Consider the following 18,188-nt stretch of genomic DNA (forward strand, 5'->3'; position numbering starts at 1 on the left):
CACTGGGAAAGGGAGGTGAGCCCAGGCGGCACGGCCGGGATGGCAGGGCTCCCTGGCCTCCCAGCCCTGGACAGAAAACCCTGCTGCCAAAACCCCGTTCCGAGACCTGTGGCCCGACTTGGCCTCAGAAATGCGGGGGAGGGAACTGTTAATGGGACAGGGCTTCTGGGCCCACATCTGGGGCAGGAACATTCCCATGCTGTGCTTGGGGTCGGGGAGGGAATCTGGTTTTGTTACTTAGCAGTGGCTTCCGCCCCCACCAAGCCCCCTTTTTAACAATAAAATCCCGTTTGAGTCTTGATGGTTGTGTTGCAAACTAGACCTTGTCTGAAATGTGGGGTGGCCATGACTGATTAAGATTCAACCCAACTCCCCTCCCACCACCACCACCACCCCCTAGTGCCCTCTGGCTGGTTGTACAGCACCAACCTACAAACACCTGGGGGAAAGCAGTTTTCCTCTAGACCCTGAGGTCTTTCCCCAGGAAGGGCGGGGCTATAAGCCCATTCACATCCCCTCCCCCCAGCCTTCCCCCCTCCCCAGACCCCCTCCCAGGAGAGGCCAGAGACTTGGGGTGGTCCACAAGCCAAATGAAGTGGTTGCCCCTGCAAGTCGGGACTCAGAAGTTGCTCAGCTAAGCCCCCCAGCTTCAGGGTGAGAAGCTCCCACAGTGGTACCCAGTGCCGTGACCAGTTGGATGCTTCTACCTGCCCTGTTCCCTGTGGAGGTGCGGCCCTCAGGGAAAAGCTAAAGAAAGATGGGGAGCCCCTGACCTGTGCAGCCCTCCTTGGACGGCTTTTACCCATGAACTGGGTGGTTTAATCATCCCCTCGCCTCTCTGAGCATTGGTTTATTCTCCCGAGTGTTACCTTCAAGTCAGCATGAAATCAGCTCCTTAAACCAGGCATCTGGTCTACCACCCCTCAGCTGGATTCCACCCAAGGGGCCAGGGTGGGCACCTCCACTGGCCATGCCACTCCTGGTCCCTCTGGCCCATCTCTGCCGGGCCTGTATTTCCCGAGCCAGAGGCCTCAGGGACGCCGAGCTTCCCGCCCCGGGCCCCGCTTGGCTACTTGGGGGTCCGGATGAGGGGGTGGTAGACGGGCTTCACGATGAGGTGCAGGTGCAGGGCGTTCTCCACCAGGTACTCGGAGTTGCGCCGCTGCAGGTCGGCGTGCGCCAGGAAGTCGCCGGCCTCCTCGCTGCTCTGGTGAAAGCTGTAGGCGTGGCGGACCAGCAGGCGGCCGTGCTGGCGCGTCCCCACCAGCACGGTCTTCTGGAAGCTCACGCCCGCCGCGTCGCCGCCGCTGCTGGCCGGCGTGACCACGAGCCGCGGCCGGCCGTCCTCGGGGCGCGCGAGGGGCAGCGCGGTGCCCGCGGCATCCGCGTAGACGGGCCGCAGGCTGACGGGCAGCCAGCGCGGCGAGAAGAGCACGTTCCACGTGACCCGGCGGCCCGAGTCGTGGCCGCTGGGGCCCAGCTGCGTCTGGAAGCTGGTGCTGCGATCGTCGCGGGCCGGGTTGTTGATGACCCACGGGGCGCCCCACGCGGGCGCGAGGTAGTTGCGCGGCAGGAAGGAGCTGCCGTTGACGTCGAAGAACTTGGCATAGTGCAGCGGCGAGGCGGCGTGGAACTGGTAGGCCTGCAGCAGGAGGTCGGCCACCGCCGGGCCGTGGCGCGCCAGGGCTGCCGAGCGCGCCTGCAGCTGGAACAGCTGCGCCGGCGGGATCATGGGGTAGCGGATGGAGCGCAGCGCCCGCTCGGCCACGGCGGGGGGCGGCCGCGCGCGACCCAGCCACGCCTCCAGCGCGTGGAACAGCTCCAGCTCGTCCTGCAGCACCAGGTCCGAGCGCGGCAGCAGCTGCGCCAGCAGCTCGGGGCTCACGGCGCCCCACTCGGCGCTCCCCGCCACGGCCGACAGGTTCCAGGCCAGGAACTGAAGGCAGCTCTGGCGCAGGGCCTCGTCCCCGGTGCTCACCGCGTAGTGGTACCAGCCCACCGCCGGGCCCGCACCGCCCGCCAGGTGCGCGCGCATGTAGTCGGCCACGCCCCGCTGCAGGGAGGACACGCCGTACTTGGTGGCCAGCCTGTGCAGGGGGATGGCCTGCGCCAGCAGCACGATCAGTTCGCCGCAGTAGAGGTACCTGCCGGAGAGGCGCAGAGATGGGGCGCGGTCAGGGCGGGCGGGCCCACCCCGACCCCACCCAGAGCCGCTTTCTGGGTCCAGAGGGCCCCGGCCTTGGTCAGAGACCATCATGGTCAAGGGCGCCAACAGAAGGGCCCTCCCAGGCGCATCCGACCTCACGGCCTCTTCTTTCCGTTTCTCGTGGGGACATGGAAATAGCATGCATGTATCGAGCACCTACTAGGTGCCGAGCTCTGTGCTAGAAGAAGACAGATGTAGCGCCTGCCATTGCGGGGTTTACTATCTGGACTCCCATGCCGCCAGCTGCTCGCTATGAGGGTGGGCACCATTTCCCTTCGCTGTTTGCCTCTGGGACTAAAAGATGTTTCCCAGGCTCCCTTAGAGCGAGTGCGGGCACGTGACTGAATTCTAGCCAATGAGATGTCCGCAGCGGCACAGAGTGGGATTGGGGGAAGGCTGGTTAAATAGAACTGACTGGGGTGGCGGGGAGACCCTTTGGCCCTTCTGTGTTATCCCTCTTCCCGTTGCCCGGAAGTTGGAAGCAATGACCCGAATTCTGCAGCCATCTTATCTAAGCCGTCAAATCAGGGTCACTTTCTCAGGCTAGAGTGTGAATGGTGCCCCACTAGCAGGAGGCAGGAGATGGGGCAGAGAGATGGCTAACGTTTTTAGCTCCCTAGCCCTCTGGTTCAAGACGGGACCAGACACCAAAGCCACCCGGAGACATTAAAATAAGAAACGACTGCTTGGGGGACTTCTCTGGTGGTCCAGTGGCTAAGACTCTGCGCTCCCAACGCGGGGGGTGGGTTCGATCCCTGGTCAGGGAGCTGGATCCCGCATGCCGCAGCTAAAGATCCCACGTGCCACAACTAAGACCCGGCGCAGCCAAATAAATAAATAAATATTTTTTTTTAAGAAAGGAAAGAAACGACTGCTTGGCCCAACCCTAGACGGGAAGCCCAGGATCCAGGGTGGGGCCCGGGAATCTACAGTTTTTAAAAGCTCTCAGGGCCAGATTTGGAAACAGCTCTGAGGGTGACTGGTAAGTGACATCAAACCACACAGAGCCTCCAGGCAAGGGCAGGGGAGTCACGCTGCATTTTGCAGGAGTGCAGTGGAAGGAGGGAAGAAGGAGGCGGTTGCACGGTCATCCTAATGACATCCGGGGAATGGGCATGATGTCTGCTACGATCCAGGGCTTCCATCACCCTGTGAGTGGAGAAGCCAGGGGCTTGGAAAGTCCTGGAGTCTTCCCCCTGATCGTTCCCCACCTGATGAACTTGTCAAAGACAGCAGCACCGTCCCGGGGCTCCTGCAGCACCACCTCGCTCTGGTTACTCAACAGCTCCCGGAACAGCTCACTGTGCAGTCCCAGCAGCAGGCGGTGGGCGTGGAAGACTCGGACCTCGTCGGTGCCCGCAGCCTGGACCCGCAGCACCACGTCGCTGGCATTGCCCTGCCGCAGCAGCTCCTGCAGGCGCTGGAGCAGCGTCTGGGAGTGGTTGATGGAGGTGCCCGTTGACTCCCCGCCGACATCGGTTTTCTGGGCTGTAGCAGGAAGGAACACGGCACAGCCTGAGAAGGCACCCGGGCCCCGGGCAGCATGCTGGGGTTGCGGGGGGACCAGCTGGACATGCATGTGGTTGGATGTGGGCAGAGAGTGGATGAGCCTGGGGAGGCTGTGTGCTCACCTGTTTGTGCCCATGAAGTGCGTGGATGCACGTGTGTAAGCTTGTAAACCTGACCCTGAGCAGACCCTGAGAGGATGCTCTTGGAAGGTGGGCAGATTCCTGGCGGGGAGATCTCGTGACCCAGCGTGGGACAAAGTGTCCAGAGCTGGTCTCCATGATGCCAGACCCCTAGGCGGGGGTCGAGGAATCTCTTGGTTCCCCCCCGTCTCACCTCCTGAGGAACTGTGCACCTCATCCCTCGGAAGAGTTGTCCAAAGGAGTGCAGTCACTAACAAACTGAGCACTTACTACAAGCCAGACACGCTCCTGGGAGCTCAGAATAGCACAGTGAACAAAACAAGCCAGCTTCTTACACTCGTCAAAGCACAAGCTCCTTAGACAGGCAATAAATACACAAGTGAGCACTGTAGCTTTCGATTGTGGTAAATAAGGGAGGTGATAGCAGTGGGGGGGCAGCTCCTTTAGGTGCAGGAATCAGAGACAGGCTCCCTGAGGAAGCGTTGAGAAGGAGCCTGCCAGAGGCCCTGGAAGAGGATGGGCTTGGCAAGCTGGGGGGCGGGGGGGGGGGCCGAGGATCCGCCCCAGCGCTGAGTGGGAGGGGAGGGCCTGGCTGTGCGAGGAGGCTGCAGCCTGGAGGGGAAGCAGCTTCCAGGCCCAGCAGCCCTCCTGGGTCCCGTCTCCACTGGCCTGCGGGAGACCAGAGAAAGCACAGAGGGCCAGCTTGTCCTGGACAGGACTCTCGGGGTACCTGTGCCTTGAGGCTGGTGTTCCCGCCTTGCAGGCTGGGCACGCTGGGCCCTTTTCACATGTTTCCAGGGATACCGCGAGGGTCAGCTGGGGACATGCCCTCGGTGACAGAAAACTCAATGACAGAAAACACTGCCAGCAGCTTCTCCAAGCGGAGCACAGTGTGAGGAGCTGACAGCAGCAGATGGGCACACCTACCCCCCAGCGCGCGCGCACACACACACACTCACACACACACACATGCACACACACGCACTCACACTCACACACACACACACACGAGTCCCGAGACCCATGTGCGCTCTTGGAGAGGACACTCACAGGAGAGCAGAGCATCTTTGTGTAAAGCAAAAGGGAGACAGAGGGAGGAAGAAAGGGTGAGAGGAGCCCGAGGTTATCTCCCAGCCCCGCCTCTCCAAGCTGTCACACTGAAGGCCCCGAATGCGGCTGGCATCCCCACTCGCCTCTAGCTGGGCCCAGCTGCCTGGGACAATGGACAGTGGAAGGGTCTTCTTGTCGTTGAGACTCCTGCCTGCCTGCCTGCCCGCCCAGCCCTCGTCCCCTCGGAGGCAGGCTGCCCTCCTCCACGGAGCTGTGTGATCAAATCCACTCTGCGCCCGTCCTGGCTGGCTGGACACCGCCCCCTCCTGGCCGTGTGTGGCTAAAGCCGGAAGGTCCTGCCCCTTCTCCCTGCCCCCTGCCCACTCACCTGCACGAGTGACCAGGCCCACTAGGGTCAGGATGGCCCAGAAGCTGGCCCAGGACCCAGGTTTGGTGTAGCCCAGCCTAAGCATCTTTGTGCCCTGCCCCCAAGCCCACTGGAGGGAGAGCGAAGCCCAGACCTCTCCACTCACATTCCTCCTCCTTATATAGGGTCCCGCCCAAGGGGCTGGTGCCCTCCCTCCCCCGGCTGGCTTCCCGCCCACCACCCAGCCTCTGCCGTGGATTGGTGGAAACGGGCCCCAGCTGTTGCCCAGGCAACGAGTTAAGCCAGAGAGCAGCAGCCCCAGGGGCTATTGTGCTGCCGGTGGGCCCCTGAGGGGGACGGATCCGGCACCCTCCCCCATAGCTCCTACCACCTGGCACAGCGAGTCGTTCCTCTTCTGGGAAGTTTAAGGCTCTCCAAAGGGCAGGCAGAGGGCTCCAGAACCAGTGGCCGCCACCAGCGCAGAGGGTCGCCGGCCCCCTCCGCGGATCCCAGGCTCAGCCTCCACCCTGGCACAGAGCACGAGCTTGCCAGCGTCACGGCTGGGGAGCTGTGGTGAGCCGGCTGCAAAGGAAGGGCCTGGAAGAGAAACACGGCGGCAGCTCAGGCTCCCACCCCTCCCCCCCTCCCATTTTGGGGTGGGCTGGCTCTCCAGAAAGGAGGGCAAGGGTCTCAAATAGGGGCCCGCGGGGTAACTGATAGCATTTTCGTGTTCTTCTCTGAAGAATGTTCCTGGGAGGGTGATGAGCCTTTAGGGAGGTGGGGGCTGTGACCAGCACACCCCTCACCCCGGGTCAAGGTGAGCTAAGATGGCAGGGCTGGGCATAGAGGAGCTGCACCCGAGCCTGTGCACCCCTGCACGGAGCACCCCTGCCCAGAGCAGAGCTGGCCACCTCGCTGGAGGCTGGTCCTCGGCAGGCATCCCACCCGCCGCCCAAGCAGCCCGAATGCAGGCATGGGGACTGGAGATGCCTGGTCACTTCCTTCCTGTAATTCACCTTCCCAAGAGGTCTCCGGTCTCTTGGTTCACCTTGTTGGAAGGCTTCTTTTACCAGTTTCTGTCCAACCTCCTAGTGTGATTTTTCCCATCTCAGAGTTCCAAGGAGACACACAGCAGACCCAGTACCCCACCCTGACAGTTGGAGAAACTGGCAGAGAGCTAGGTGGCCGTTTCAGCTGGGTTAGTACAGAGGAGAGCTCTTCTAAGGACAAAGGAACAGAGAGAGGAGGGTGGCGTCTGGAGCCCAAGGGGTGTGTGTTATGGGTGGGCAGGTGCTGGGGAGGCCTCACCTTTTCCAGAAGCAAGTAGGGCCTGGCCCCGATCTCCATGGGAGGGAGTCCTTCCAAGTTGATGAATTGAAATGGTGGAGGTGGGGTGCGCTCCTGAGAGATCCAGCTCAGAGTTTCTCCTGAGGCTGGGTCTTTAACTGGGGATGGGTGGGAGCCCACCCTCCTTTGCTCTCTGGATGCCAGGGACCAGCTCCACGCATTGATTTCTGCCCCGGGCTGGCACAGAGAGACCCAACAGCTCCACCCCCTTCTCTGGAGCCACAGAGAGAGCGGGAAGTGGGTCTGGCACCTGCCTCGTCCGGGTTGGCAAACATGTAGCTGTCCAGCCCAGCGGAAACCCCTCCCAGCTGTCCTGACCTTCACGCCTGGTTCCCCTCGCCCAGATCCACCATCCCTTGCCCACTGGCTGCCTGCCTGCCCTTCCCGTGGGCTGCACCACCTCCCTGGCCCAGCTCAGAAAAACAGAGCCTCAGTGTGACGGGGGTCGTGGCCTCTGAGGGCATCCCGGCTTCCATGTGCAATGCTTTCCGACAGGAATGTGGATGATAAAAAGATGACGCTAAGAGAACCCGCTACTCAGAAAATGGTCTTAACTCCAGCCTCCTTGAGGCGCTGCATCAGCCCCTAGAGGTGCGGCTGCCTGCGCTGGAATCTCCCACACTCCACCTAGGAGCCAGGGCACCTGTGTCTTCTCAGCATCTCAGCGATTGTCATGTACACCCCCAAGCTAAGGTCTACCTGCTAGAATTACATGGATGGCATTTCAAGTGTGCAAGGATCGGGGAGGGCCCAGGTTACCAAGAAGACTCAGGAGGGTCACCTCTGACTCCCCACCTCTGAGAGGCTCCACCTCTTACTAGCTCTAACTTCTGTTATCCCTGAAACCCCTCTACTGACTTAGAAACTGGCTTTCCAGGCATACGCATTCTCCGTTCTCATTTTCTTAGTCTGAGGTTTTCTGGAGTGTGTGTGTGTGTGTGTGTGTGCGCGCTATGTATGTGTGCACACGTGTATGTGTGTGTGGTGTGTAGGTGTGCATGCACGTGTTTTGTTTTGGCCACACCGCACAGCATGCATGATCTTATTTCCCTGACCAGGGATCGAACCCGTGCCCCCTACAGTGGAAGCGCGGCGTCCTAACCACTGGACTGCCAGGGAATTCCCTGCGTGCGTGTGTTTGTGTGTGTGGTGTGCGTGAGAGTCTTGGAGCTGGAGAGAAGAAGGAGGGCGTTCGCCCTGCCCAATCTTGGAGATGGAAGATCTGAGACAATCTGTTTCATTTTGCCCTGTCGATCTGGAAGCTCCATAATTCCTTGAGAGCAACTCTGAGCTAGAACAGAGAGCAGTGTCGCTTCCCGCCCGAGGCAAGGGTATCTATAACTCAAGGCTCAGAATGGGCAGAGCCAGGATTCAAGTGCTGCGTTGCTGCTTGACTTTTCTTTCCACAGCCCCATACTGTCTTTTCTGGGAAGCTACTGTGTTGGCGAAAAAGTTCATTCGGCCCTTTGGGTAACAGCTTACGGAAGAACCTGAACGAATGTTCAGTAGCCAATGTTTCAGTAGCCATAGATGATCCCCGTGGGGCAAGGAATCTCTAGTGCTGGAGAAGCAAGCTTGGGGCAGATATAGAGTTTCTGGATCTGTGGCGTAAGTGATCAGACACAGGACGGCCGAGGGGTGGGCTCCCAGCCCCAGCCCCACCCCAGCTGCACCTGTGACGTCTCCCTTCCTGAGCTAGGGAGCCCCCAAACGCTTAGATTGGGGAGGAGCGAATCCTGAGCTTAGGTTCCAGGCCACGTGGATTCAGGGGGGCACAGCGATGCTACACAGGAAGGAATTGCGCCCTGAAGTAACTGACATGATACTGAAAGCTTCCCCTGAAGCCGGGCTGTCCCGCGGTGGCACACCTGCCTTCCTGCCTCCATCCTGCTGTCCCCCGACTGGAGGGCCTTCCGCATCCGAGTGCTGTCCGCCTGGCCCACTTCCTCTCCCCGTAAAGCCCGAGCTCACGGTGGCCTCGTGCTGCCTCAGCCCCTGCTCTTCCGGAGAGCAGATGGTGGGAGCGAGTGACCGGCGAACAGCTCTGGGGGAGGGACAAACCCACGTTCAATTTCCAACCTCCACTTGCTAGCTCTGTGGGCTTAGCGGAGTTGCTGGCCTTCTCTGAGCCTCGGTCCCCTCTTGTGTGAAACGGAGGTAACCTGAGTTAGCTTGAGGGGCTGCCGGGAGGGTGACACGTGTAGGACAGGGTAGGTCCTCAGGAAATGTCAGCAGAGCCCCTCACACCCGGCTGTGAACGGCCCCCTGCTCATCCACAGCGTCCTGGCGCAGGGAGGGGGTGGCCTGAGGAATTATCTGTGCTCCTCGCACCCTCTGGGGCTGGAGTCCTGGACACTCTGCCTGGGGACCTGAGTGGGTAGTGCCTACTCTGGTCCCACTGTGCCACCCAGGGGACCTGGCCAAAGCCAGAGGACTCTCGGAGGACTTCAGGGTCAGGCCCCAGCCAGCAGGGGTCAGCAAGGCCTCTGTGAGTTCCAGGGCTGCGCGTGGAGGTGAGGCTGGGGGTGGGCGTCCAGGTAGCTCCAGCCCAGGAAGTGGGATCTAACGTAGGGAAACCAGCTCTGGGACGTTCCCAGAGGGTGAGCGTGGGAAGCGATTGCTGGCTGGGCCTCAGCTCTCCTCGAGCCACTCCACACGCTGTCCCGGGTGCCCTCTGTGGGCTGCACCGGTCGCTCTTCCCCGCATGGGGCTGGGGAGCCGGCCGGGCACAGGTTCCAGCCTCTCCAGGGCGCAAGCCACGCCGGATGGTGCTGATCTGCCGGTGACTAATTTTCCTTAAAGGATGGTCCATTTCACCAGGGCCAGGAAAACAACGGCTTGCAAGGAGCCGCTGGGTCTGGGTTTCCCAGCGCTGTTGGCAGCCTGGTCAGGCTTCCGCTGGCCTGGTCGTCACAGCCAGCACTGGGCATGGCTTCCTGCCATCCTTCCAGGCCAACAGCCCGCCAGGGTAGTCTCCTTCTCGTCCCACCACCCGCAGCCACCGCGGCACTGACTGCTTCAAACCTGGCCCGTGGGGCTTCGCTCCAGATCTGGGTCCTGCCCAGGGCAGCCTCAGCTCTCCCTCCCCAGCACGGGTTCCCTCCCCCCAGCCCCCTCTGAGTCAGCTCCTGGAATCTGTCTGCCTTTCCCCAAAGGCCTCACGCCCGGGGTTTGACTGGCAGACCGAGGCCAGGCCGGTTCCCAGAGTGCCCTGGAGCACGAGGCAGCCCAACCAGAGCCCTGATGCTACCCCCCGCCCCAAGGTCTGCCTCCCAGCCTCGCCCCTCCCCTGCCTGTGCACCCTCCCCATCCTGGTTTGCTCCGGGCCTCTGCCCCGCCCTCCCCTTCCCCCTCCTCCCTCCCCCCTCCACCCCACCTCCCTGCACCGACCGTCAGGCTCCGCACCGCTGGAATAATCCTGGGGCAAACAACCGCTCCGAGAGCTGGCGATGATGAGAGCGCGCTGCTGGGACCACCAGAAAAAGCCACGGGGTGACCCAGGACTCAGGCCCCAGGAGCATGCGGCTTGCAGGACAAGAGACAGGTAAAGTGTCTAGGGCCAGGGTGGGCAGGGAGAGTAAGGCGGCAGAGCCAGTGAGGAATCTAGAGTCCGGGAGAGGGGAGCTGGAAGCGGATATGGAAACATCAAAAGCTGGAAGGTGGAACCTAAACTCCTAAAGTGTGGACTGAGAGAGGCAGGGACCAGAGCATGAGGAAGGTCCTTATCCCAGACTGGCCACCTGCCAGCTGCGTGTGGCGGCAGGCAGGTCACCTTACCCCCTCTGGACTCAGTTTCCCAGTCTGAAAACCGGGGCCATTCCAGCTCCGATAGCACTAGGAGAGGGTGCTCTCGAGCGTAGAAAGGAGCGGAACTCAGTAACGTCTCTCCTTAAAGAGGTGGGTGGCTGTTGGCAGAGTGCAGCTGCCGTCAGTTACTGTGGGTCAGGATCACCCGGGATGCTTTAAAAACACAGCTGCCCAAGCGCCGGTGCAGACCCTCTGGCTCAGGCCGCCTGGAGCAAGGCCCAGGGTCCCACCCCCAAACCCCCTCCTGACCGTGACTAGCAGCCCGTTTAGGGCCCTGCTTTGCAGGCTGAAGACCCACCAGGAGCAAATATGATCGAGAAATAATCTCCGTGTCAGCAAGAAACACCAACAAGTGCTTCTTCCCGCCAGCGGGGCAGCCGGGCCACTGCGGGGTGGGCTGGGGTGGAGTGTGCTTGGCACGAAGCGTTACCGTTTGGCTGGGCCTGACCACAGGATCTGCGCAGAGTGGGGGTGAGTAAAGCCCTCAGGGTCAGGGGCAGTGCAGGGCTGCTGCCAGGCCAGGCTGGAAAGGAACCAAATGCTCTAACCCACCCTCTGCGCTTCCTAGCGGGCCAGCTACAGGTGACGCCAATGCTCACACCCAATGGCAGCGGGCTGAGCCAGGAGTTTGAAGGCCATTGGCCGGAGATCCCAGAGAGGTCCCCGTGTGTGGCCGGGGTCATCCCTGTCATCTACTACAGCGTCCTGCTGGGCCTGGGGCTGCCTGGTGAGTGGGGAGCTGGGTCTGGGGTCCTGGGGTTGCCCAGAAGTTGGCGTCCTCCTTCAATGGGTGCCAATCCTCTGGGCTGACCCCTGAAACCCAGGATCATAGACCCCAGGGCTCTCCTTTGTGGGGTGATCTGGGTCACTGGAAAGCCAAGCATAGTGGGGAGTAAAAGTGAGGGGCCAGCAGTTGGGGTGCTCTATAGCTAAACCCAAGTTTTCACCACAGCAGACAGCCCCCTTCTACCCCCAGGAATGGGCACCTCCTAGGATGACTAAGTTCGTGCAAGACCGCCCCCAGCTCCATCAAAAGCTTCCTGTACCATCCACTGCGTTCAGAGAGCAGAGCTGGGGGTCGGGTGGGGTGTGGATGCAGGAAAGGACGGGTGGAATTAGGGAACTGCCCATCCCTGTGCCCGTTGCCAGGGAAGCTAGTGTATAAGGCAGTGGCCTACGGCGCGTGACTGGACAAGGCAGGGCTGATCTGATTAACCTTCCAGACAAAGTGAGGTTTAAGAAGGGTCTGGAAAGAGGAAAAGAGAAGCCAGAACCAGCAGGTGGGGAGGGACGATGAGGAAGCAAATCCGAGGAGCCCTTCTAACCCTCTGGCCTCTCCCCTCCCTGACCTCGGTTGCCATCAGTCAACCTCCTGACCACAGTGGCCCTGGCCCGCCTCGCCGCCAGGACCAGGAAGCCCTCCTACTACTACCTTCTGGCGCTCACAGCCTCGGATGTCATCACCCAGGTAGTCATCGTGTTCGTGGGCTTCCTCCTACAGGGAGCAGTGCTGGCCCGAAAGGTGCCCCAGGCTGTGGTGCGCGCGGCTAACATCCTGGAGTTTGCTGCCAACCACGCCTCAGTCTGGATCGCCGTCCTGCTCACGGTCGACCGGTACAGCGCCCTGTGCCACCCACTGCGCCATCGGGCCACCTCATCCCCAGGCCGGACCCGGCGGGCCGTCGCTGCTGTCCTTGGTGCTGCCCTGCTGACTGGCATCCCCTTCTACTGGTGGATGGACGTGTGGAGGGACGAGGACCCCCCCAGCACACTGGACAAGGTCCTCAAGTGGGCTCACTGCCTCATCGTCTATTTCATCCCTTGCGGCGTTTTCCTGGTCGCCAACTCGGCCATTGTCTGCCAGCTACAGAGAAGGGGCCAGAGCGGGCCTCGGCCCCGGGTGGGCAAGAGCACCGCCATCCTCCTGGGTGTCACCACGCTCTTCGCGCTCCTTTGGGCACCCCGCATCTTTGTCATGCTCTACCACCTGTACGTGGCCCCCGTCTACCGGGACTGGAGGGTCCACCTGGCCTTGGATGTGGCCAACATGGCGGCCATGCTCAACACAGCCGTCAACTTTGGGCTCTACTCCTTTGTAAGCAAGACCTTCCGGGCCACTGTCCAGGAGGTCATCCATGACGCCCACCTGCCCTGCACCCTGGGGTCACAGCCAGCGGGCGTGGTGGCGGAACCTGTGCTGAAGCCTACAGGACTCCCCAAAGGGGCAGGACTGTAGAGGAGGAGCCCATGCAGGGAGCTTGGGGCAGCTCACAGCCAGATTACTGGGGTCTTTGTGGTTGCAGTCTGGGGATGAAAGGAGAGGCTCCTTCCTTCAGGGGTGGCTTCCCAGGAAGCTAAATTAGTGTTGGTTGAATGAATGAATGAGTGACTGAATAGATGGATAGATGGATGGATGGATGGATGAATATGAGTTGTTTCCAGCCCACCCCTTCCTGGAGCCCACCTCTCATTCCCTGAGTTGATTACTTCTCCGGCTTCTAGTGGCAATGCCAGGGAGAAAGGGAGATGTCCGCCGGATTCCAGGCCTTTCCTGGGCTGCGGGAACCAAATGCAGGGGGCTGAACAATGGGAGACGGGCTGCCTGAGAAAGGGAGTGGTCTTTTTTTTTTTTTTTTTGAAAGGGAGTGGTCTGAAGCAGATTCAATGCCCCAGCCCTGGGGCGACATAACCTCTGGGGTCTCTAGCATCCTGGACTGATTAAATCCCTGCCCTGGAGCCAGAACAGGTTCAGGGCCCCAGAACAGCCCCGGGGCTGCACTTTCCATAGTTGCTGAGGACCAGGACTAAGAAAGAAAATGTCCTCTTAGCTCAGGGGCCAGGAGAGCGGAAGGGGGCTCCCGGCCACACCCCTAAGCTCACTCCTCTTGGAGAAGAAGCCTCTTTCTCCACCAAGGGGAGGAAGGGAGATGGCTCCGCCGATCTGAGACTCTGAGGGGCTCTGCTCGGCCCCTCCCAGCCTCCCTCCTTTCAGCCATGCCAGCCGGGAGAGGCAGCTGGGAGAGATTAGCAGACAAACCTCCCACCTGCTCCAGGCACTGGGTAAACACATTAGCAGTCTGCTCTCTGCTTTTAGACCAGACTGAGCTGACCTTTCCCCTGAACGTGAGGTCCAGGCGGGCCCCCACAGGCACGCAACCCCTTAATGGGATCACAGAAGGGAAGGAGCCAGTTCTGTGCTGGGCAAACAGTCGGTGCAAAATAAATGCACTTGGCTTTCCCCCTTTCCTCTCTACTTCTCCCCACAGCAGAAATGTCCAGGAAGGGACTTTCAGCCACACCCAGAAGGAGGAAAAGGCAGGTCCCCAATCCTTTATCCACAATTCTAAACTCCAAAAACTCTGAAAACCAAGACCATTTTCCTGAGTTTGCCACAAACACACCAGAATAGATACAAGACCACATATGTCTCGGTGTTGTCCCACTGCATAGGTTCCGCTGCAGACTCTCAGCGGGCGTGATTTTGCGACCACGCCCTACACCCTGCCGGAATAGAGATCTGTTACTTTATCTAAACCACACATTACCTTCCTCTATTCTGAAAAATTCTGAATCCTGAGACACCTCTGGTCCCAAGAGTTCAGAGAGAGGATGGAGGACCTGGAAGTCCCATCACTTTTGCCACAGCAAGGTCTCAGCTGGCCCTGAGTGGGTCTGGGGCATGGCAGATTCCCCCATGGTTACCGAAGCAAACTTGGGTCCGTTTGCCTGCTCACAGTCAAGCCAATCTACTGACACCTGGTTGTGGTGAAGGAAAGGGCAACATTGATCGCAGGGCGCCAAGCAAGGAGTCCAGGCAGCTAATGCTCAGAAGGCTGCAACTCCCCGATGGCTTTTAGGGAACGGTTTTTAGACAGGGTGAGGGAGAGGGTTGCAGGGTGAGTGATCAGCTCGTGGACACTCTTCTGATTGGTGGGTAGTGAGGTAATCAACATCATCAACCTTCTGTTTCCAATTGGTCTGGAGTCTACATGCTTGTGGGCAGCATACAGTTAATTTCTTCCACCTGGTAGGGGTTTCAGTCTCTGCAAAACGGCTCAGAGGACTTGGCACAGAGTATTATCTATAGCCCTTGAGGAGGAACTAAAGGTCCTTGACTTTGCTTAACGATTAAACTATTATTATTTTGTCTTGTTTGACTGTTTTCTTTTTTCCAATAAATGTATTTCCTTGTAATTTAACATACCAGACAAGGAGTTCGGGCCTTTTAAGCCCTAGCTGCCTGGACTCCTTTCTTGGTGCCCTGCAATAAACGTTGCACTTTCCTTCACCACAACCAGTGTCAGTAGATTGGCTTTACTGTGAGCAGGCAAGTGGAATCAAGTTTGGTTTGGTAGCACCATGTGCGCGCAGACATGTCCGTGGGTAGAGCTGATGCACCAGAGCTTCATTCCTTGCTTAAGGGGGAGGGGGTGCAAGTCCAGGTACCCCAAGAAGGGGCACAAGAAGGTGAGAGGAGGCCTTCCCCAGCCCAGCCCCAGGGGCCAAGTCCGCCCTACAGAGGACAGGTGCTTTTGATGCAGAATCAAATGGAATGTCTTGAGGGAGAGACCCCCTCCCCCTCTATATGAAACCTGTGGGGCCCTGCAGGAGAGCTGCCCAGTACCAGAGGGTACCCTTGGCATGGAAGGCAACTGTGGCGGGGCAAGACTGGAAGCCTGGGACTTTCCTGGTGGTCCAGTGGTTGGGACTTTGTGCTGCCACTGCGGGGGGCATGGGTTCAATCCCTGGTCAGGGAAGTAGGATCCCGTGTGCTATGTAGCACAGCCAAGAAAAAAAAAAATGAAGATGGGAAGCCTCTTTCAACTGGCTGGTGGGCTGTCTTCAAGGAGACAGAAAGATTCACTCACCTGTCCCCAAACACCAGGGAAACCAGGTAGTTCCAGAAACAGGTGAGGAGGCTCTATTGAGGCAGGTAGCATTTTGCACTGGTGGGGGATTCAAGCCATGGGAATGTGGGTGTCCCTATTGATGTGACCTCACTTGTACCCACAGGCTGGAGCGACATCAGTGTTTTCAAATAACCCAGGATCCTGAGTATTGCGACCATTGTACAGACAGAGGAAACGGAGGCACAGAGAGGTTCAGTGATATGCACGTGGCCCTAAGCTGGTCAAGAACATCACTGAGACTCAAATTCATGTCTACTGGTCCCTGTTTCCTTCTCAGTCCACCCGTCACCTTGCAGGTGGTCTCAGGTGCAGAAGATTAGAGGAAGGGCAGCTTCAGGGCTGCTTGCATCACTTGTAACTTCTTGGTTCTGGACTTGACAAATTCAGGAACCAATATCATATTTCTCTAATAAGATGCATTAGGTAGCAGCTCCTTTTTAATATTTTCGTAACTTTTCTTTTTTCTTTTGTGGTACGCGGGCCTCTCACCGTTGTGGCCTCTCCCGTTGCGGGGCACAGGCTCCGGACGTGCAGGCTCAGCGGCCATGGCTCACGGGCCCAGCCGCTCCGCGGCACGTGGGATCGTCCCAGACCGGGGCACGAACCTGTGTCCCCTGCATCGGCAGGTGGACTCTCAACTACTGCGCCACCAGGGAAGCCCTATTTTCATAACTTTTAATAAAAGGATGAGATCATCACTGTGATAAGCATGTCACTGTAATGGGAATGAAGAGTATTCTTAAAACTGCTCTTGATGACTAATAAGAACCTGCAGTATAAAAAACAAACAAACAAACAAAACAACTAATACTAAACTTTCTTTGGCTTATTTGTATAGAAATATGTTAATATAAATGTTTCAGACATGACATGAAATTTCTAAAATTCTTTAAAAAAAAAACAAAACTGCTCACGTTTCCTTTATGCATTTCTATTGTCGAACTCTCAATGGTTTCTGGAGAACAAGACAGCAGGGGTGTGGGTTACCCTTCTCGCCTCCATCCCATCTGCTGAAATAGCTTGGCTAACGGAAATCCTTTTTGGAATTCTAAGTTTTTTCCTTACAGGTCCCCCCCCCAACCCCCGCCCCACACACAATTTGTCAGTTGATCTTATCTTCTATTTTTAACCCTTTGTTAATATTTAAAGACAATGATTTTTCTAGTGTCTTTCACATCTTTCCAAGTCTATATATGATTTTTGCTGTCTTCTGGTCTCTACATCCATGTGTATTTGTCTTCTAGGGCTGCCTTAACAAAAAAAAAAAGCCATAGACTGAGTGGCTTAAACAACAGAAATTCATTTTCTTAAGGTTCTGGACGCTGGAAGTCCAAGAGCAAGGTGTTGGCAGGTTTGGTGTCTTCTGAAACCTTTTCCCTTGGCTGGCAGGTAGCTGTCTCCTATCTATGTCTTAAAAAGCTCTTTCCTCTTTGCGGGCACATGCCTGGTGTCTCTCCTTTTAAGGACACCAGTCATATTGGATGAGTGGCCACCCTAATAGCCTCATTTTAACTTAATCATCTCTTGAAATTCACATTCTGTGGTATAGGGGGGTTAGGGCTTCAATCTGTGAATTTAGGGAGACACAATCTGGCCCATACACTAAGGTTATTTTTCTTCTCTTTTCTTTTCTTTCTTTCTTTCTTTTTTTTTTTTTTTTTTTTTGGTCCGTGTCACACAGCGTGCAGGATCTCAGTTCCCGGACCAGGGATTGAACCTGGGCCTCCACAGTGAAGGCGCTGAATCCTACCCGCTAGGCCACCAGGGAAGTCCCCACTGTGGTTAATTTAAAGAAAAATGTTAGTTTGGTGCATATCCAGCTCTTGATGAAAGGAATTTTTCTCTTAGCTTTATAGGAAATGTCCCTCCACTTTTCCTTCTGGTTGGCGTAGCAGGATTCAGCCTCAGTCTTGTATCTTTCAACACGACCTCTCCTTTCTCCCTGGATTCTTGGAAGATCTTGATTAAACCGTAATGAAGATGTATCTGAGGGCAAGTGTCTTCCTTCAAGAAGTTTGCCCGGAGTCTGCTACAGAGCTTTTCAATTCCACACTGAGAGTATCTTTTCGTTCAGAAGAATTTTCTTCACTTTCTTAATCGTGACTGGGTTGCTGGCCCCCTTTTCCCTCTTCCCTCTTATTTGTCCTCAGGCAGGAGAATAAATGCCTTGCCTGCCACATTTCCTGGGTTCCCTTTAGTGCTCTCGCCTCCAATAGCGTTTTTTTCATTCTGCCTCCGGCTTCAAGTTTGCACGACCTGCGGGCATCGCCAAAGATTCCCTGTTATCTGTGCTTACTTCCTCTGCTTCCCCACACGATACCAGTGCTCCCAGGGGCTTCTGAGGTGCAATCGCACTCCCCCAGCCCCACCCCCACCCCGCCCCATTTACATTCCCGTCCAGCCCGCTTCGGGCTAGTTGGGTAAAGCGCGTCACAGCTGTCCACGTCCTCCTGGGATGGGGAAGGGTGGGAGGGGACAAACCGCCAGGCTTCTGGAGGATCTGCTGTTTTCAGCAACCTGGCCCAGGAGAGGGCCCCCCCCCCAGAGAACAGAACCCTACTTTTCCACCGAATTAAACGTTGAGCGCCTTGGTCGGCCAGGTTATAGATGTGCCGGCAGGGACAATGGGACAGTCTTTGACATGGGGGTGTCTTGGGGATCTTGGCTCCCCCGGCCCCAAAGCCCTGGCTCCTTTGTCAGTGGGGAAGCTTGGGCTCCGTAGAGGGCCTTACGGCCCGACTTCCCCCTTTGGCCTGTCGCTATGGGCTCAGACAGCAGAGGGCGCTGCAGGACTGGAGGGATGGACAGACTGGCCTGGGAGCCTGGGGGTGGGGCTTTAAGCCAGATTTCTA

General features: G+C 58.0%; 2 protein-coding genes across 2 annotated transcripts; one reads left to right on the forward strand and one right to left on the reverse strand.

The window, feature by feature from the left end:
• Window positions 1-1,069: 1,069 nt before the first annotated feature.
• BTBD17 (BTB domain containing 17) lies at window positions 1,070-5,465 on the reverse strand (the record flags this gene model as incomplete). Its single annotated transcript, XM_082860324.1, has 3 exons — window positions 5,294-5,465; window positions 3,418-3,694; window positions 1,070-2,144 (listed from the first exon to the last, which is right to left on the reverse strand). The coding sequence occupies exons 1-3, from the start codon at window positions 5,376-5,378 to the stop codon at window positions 1,070-1,072; spliced, it is 1,437 nt and encodes a 478-aa protein (XP_082716450.1). The 5' UTR covers window positions 5,379-5,465.
• Window positions 5,466-10,071: 4,606 nt separating this feature from the next.
• GPR142 (G protein-coupled receptor 142) lies at window positions 10,072-12,662 on the forward strand (the record flags this gene model as incomplete). The annotated part of the gene is given in 4 exon segments (XM_082860760.1): window positions 10,072-10,110; window positions 10,112-10,163; window positions 10,995-11,153; window positions 11,791-12,662. Coding segments are annotated over 4 exon segments (1,122 nt in total).
• Window positions 12,663-18,188: the final 5,526 nt, after the last annotated feature.

This window comes from Leucopleurus acutus (assembly GCF_964270905.1).
Source record: "Leucopleurus acutus genome assembly, chromosome: 19".
Classification (NCBI taxonomy): domain Eukaryota; kingdom Metazoa; phylum Chordata; class Mammalia; order Artiodactyla; family Delphinidae; genus Leucopleurus; species Leucopleurus acutus.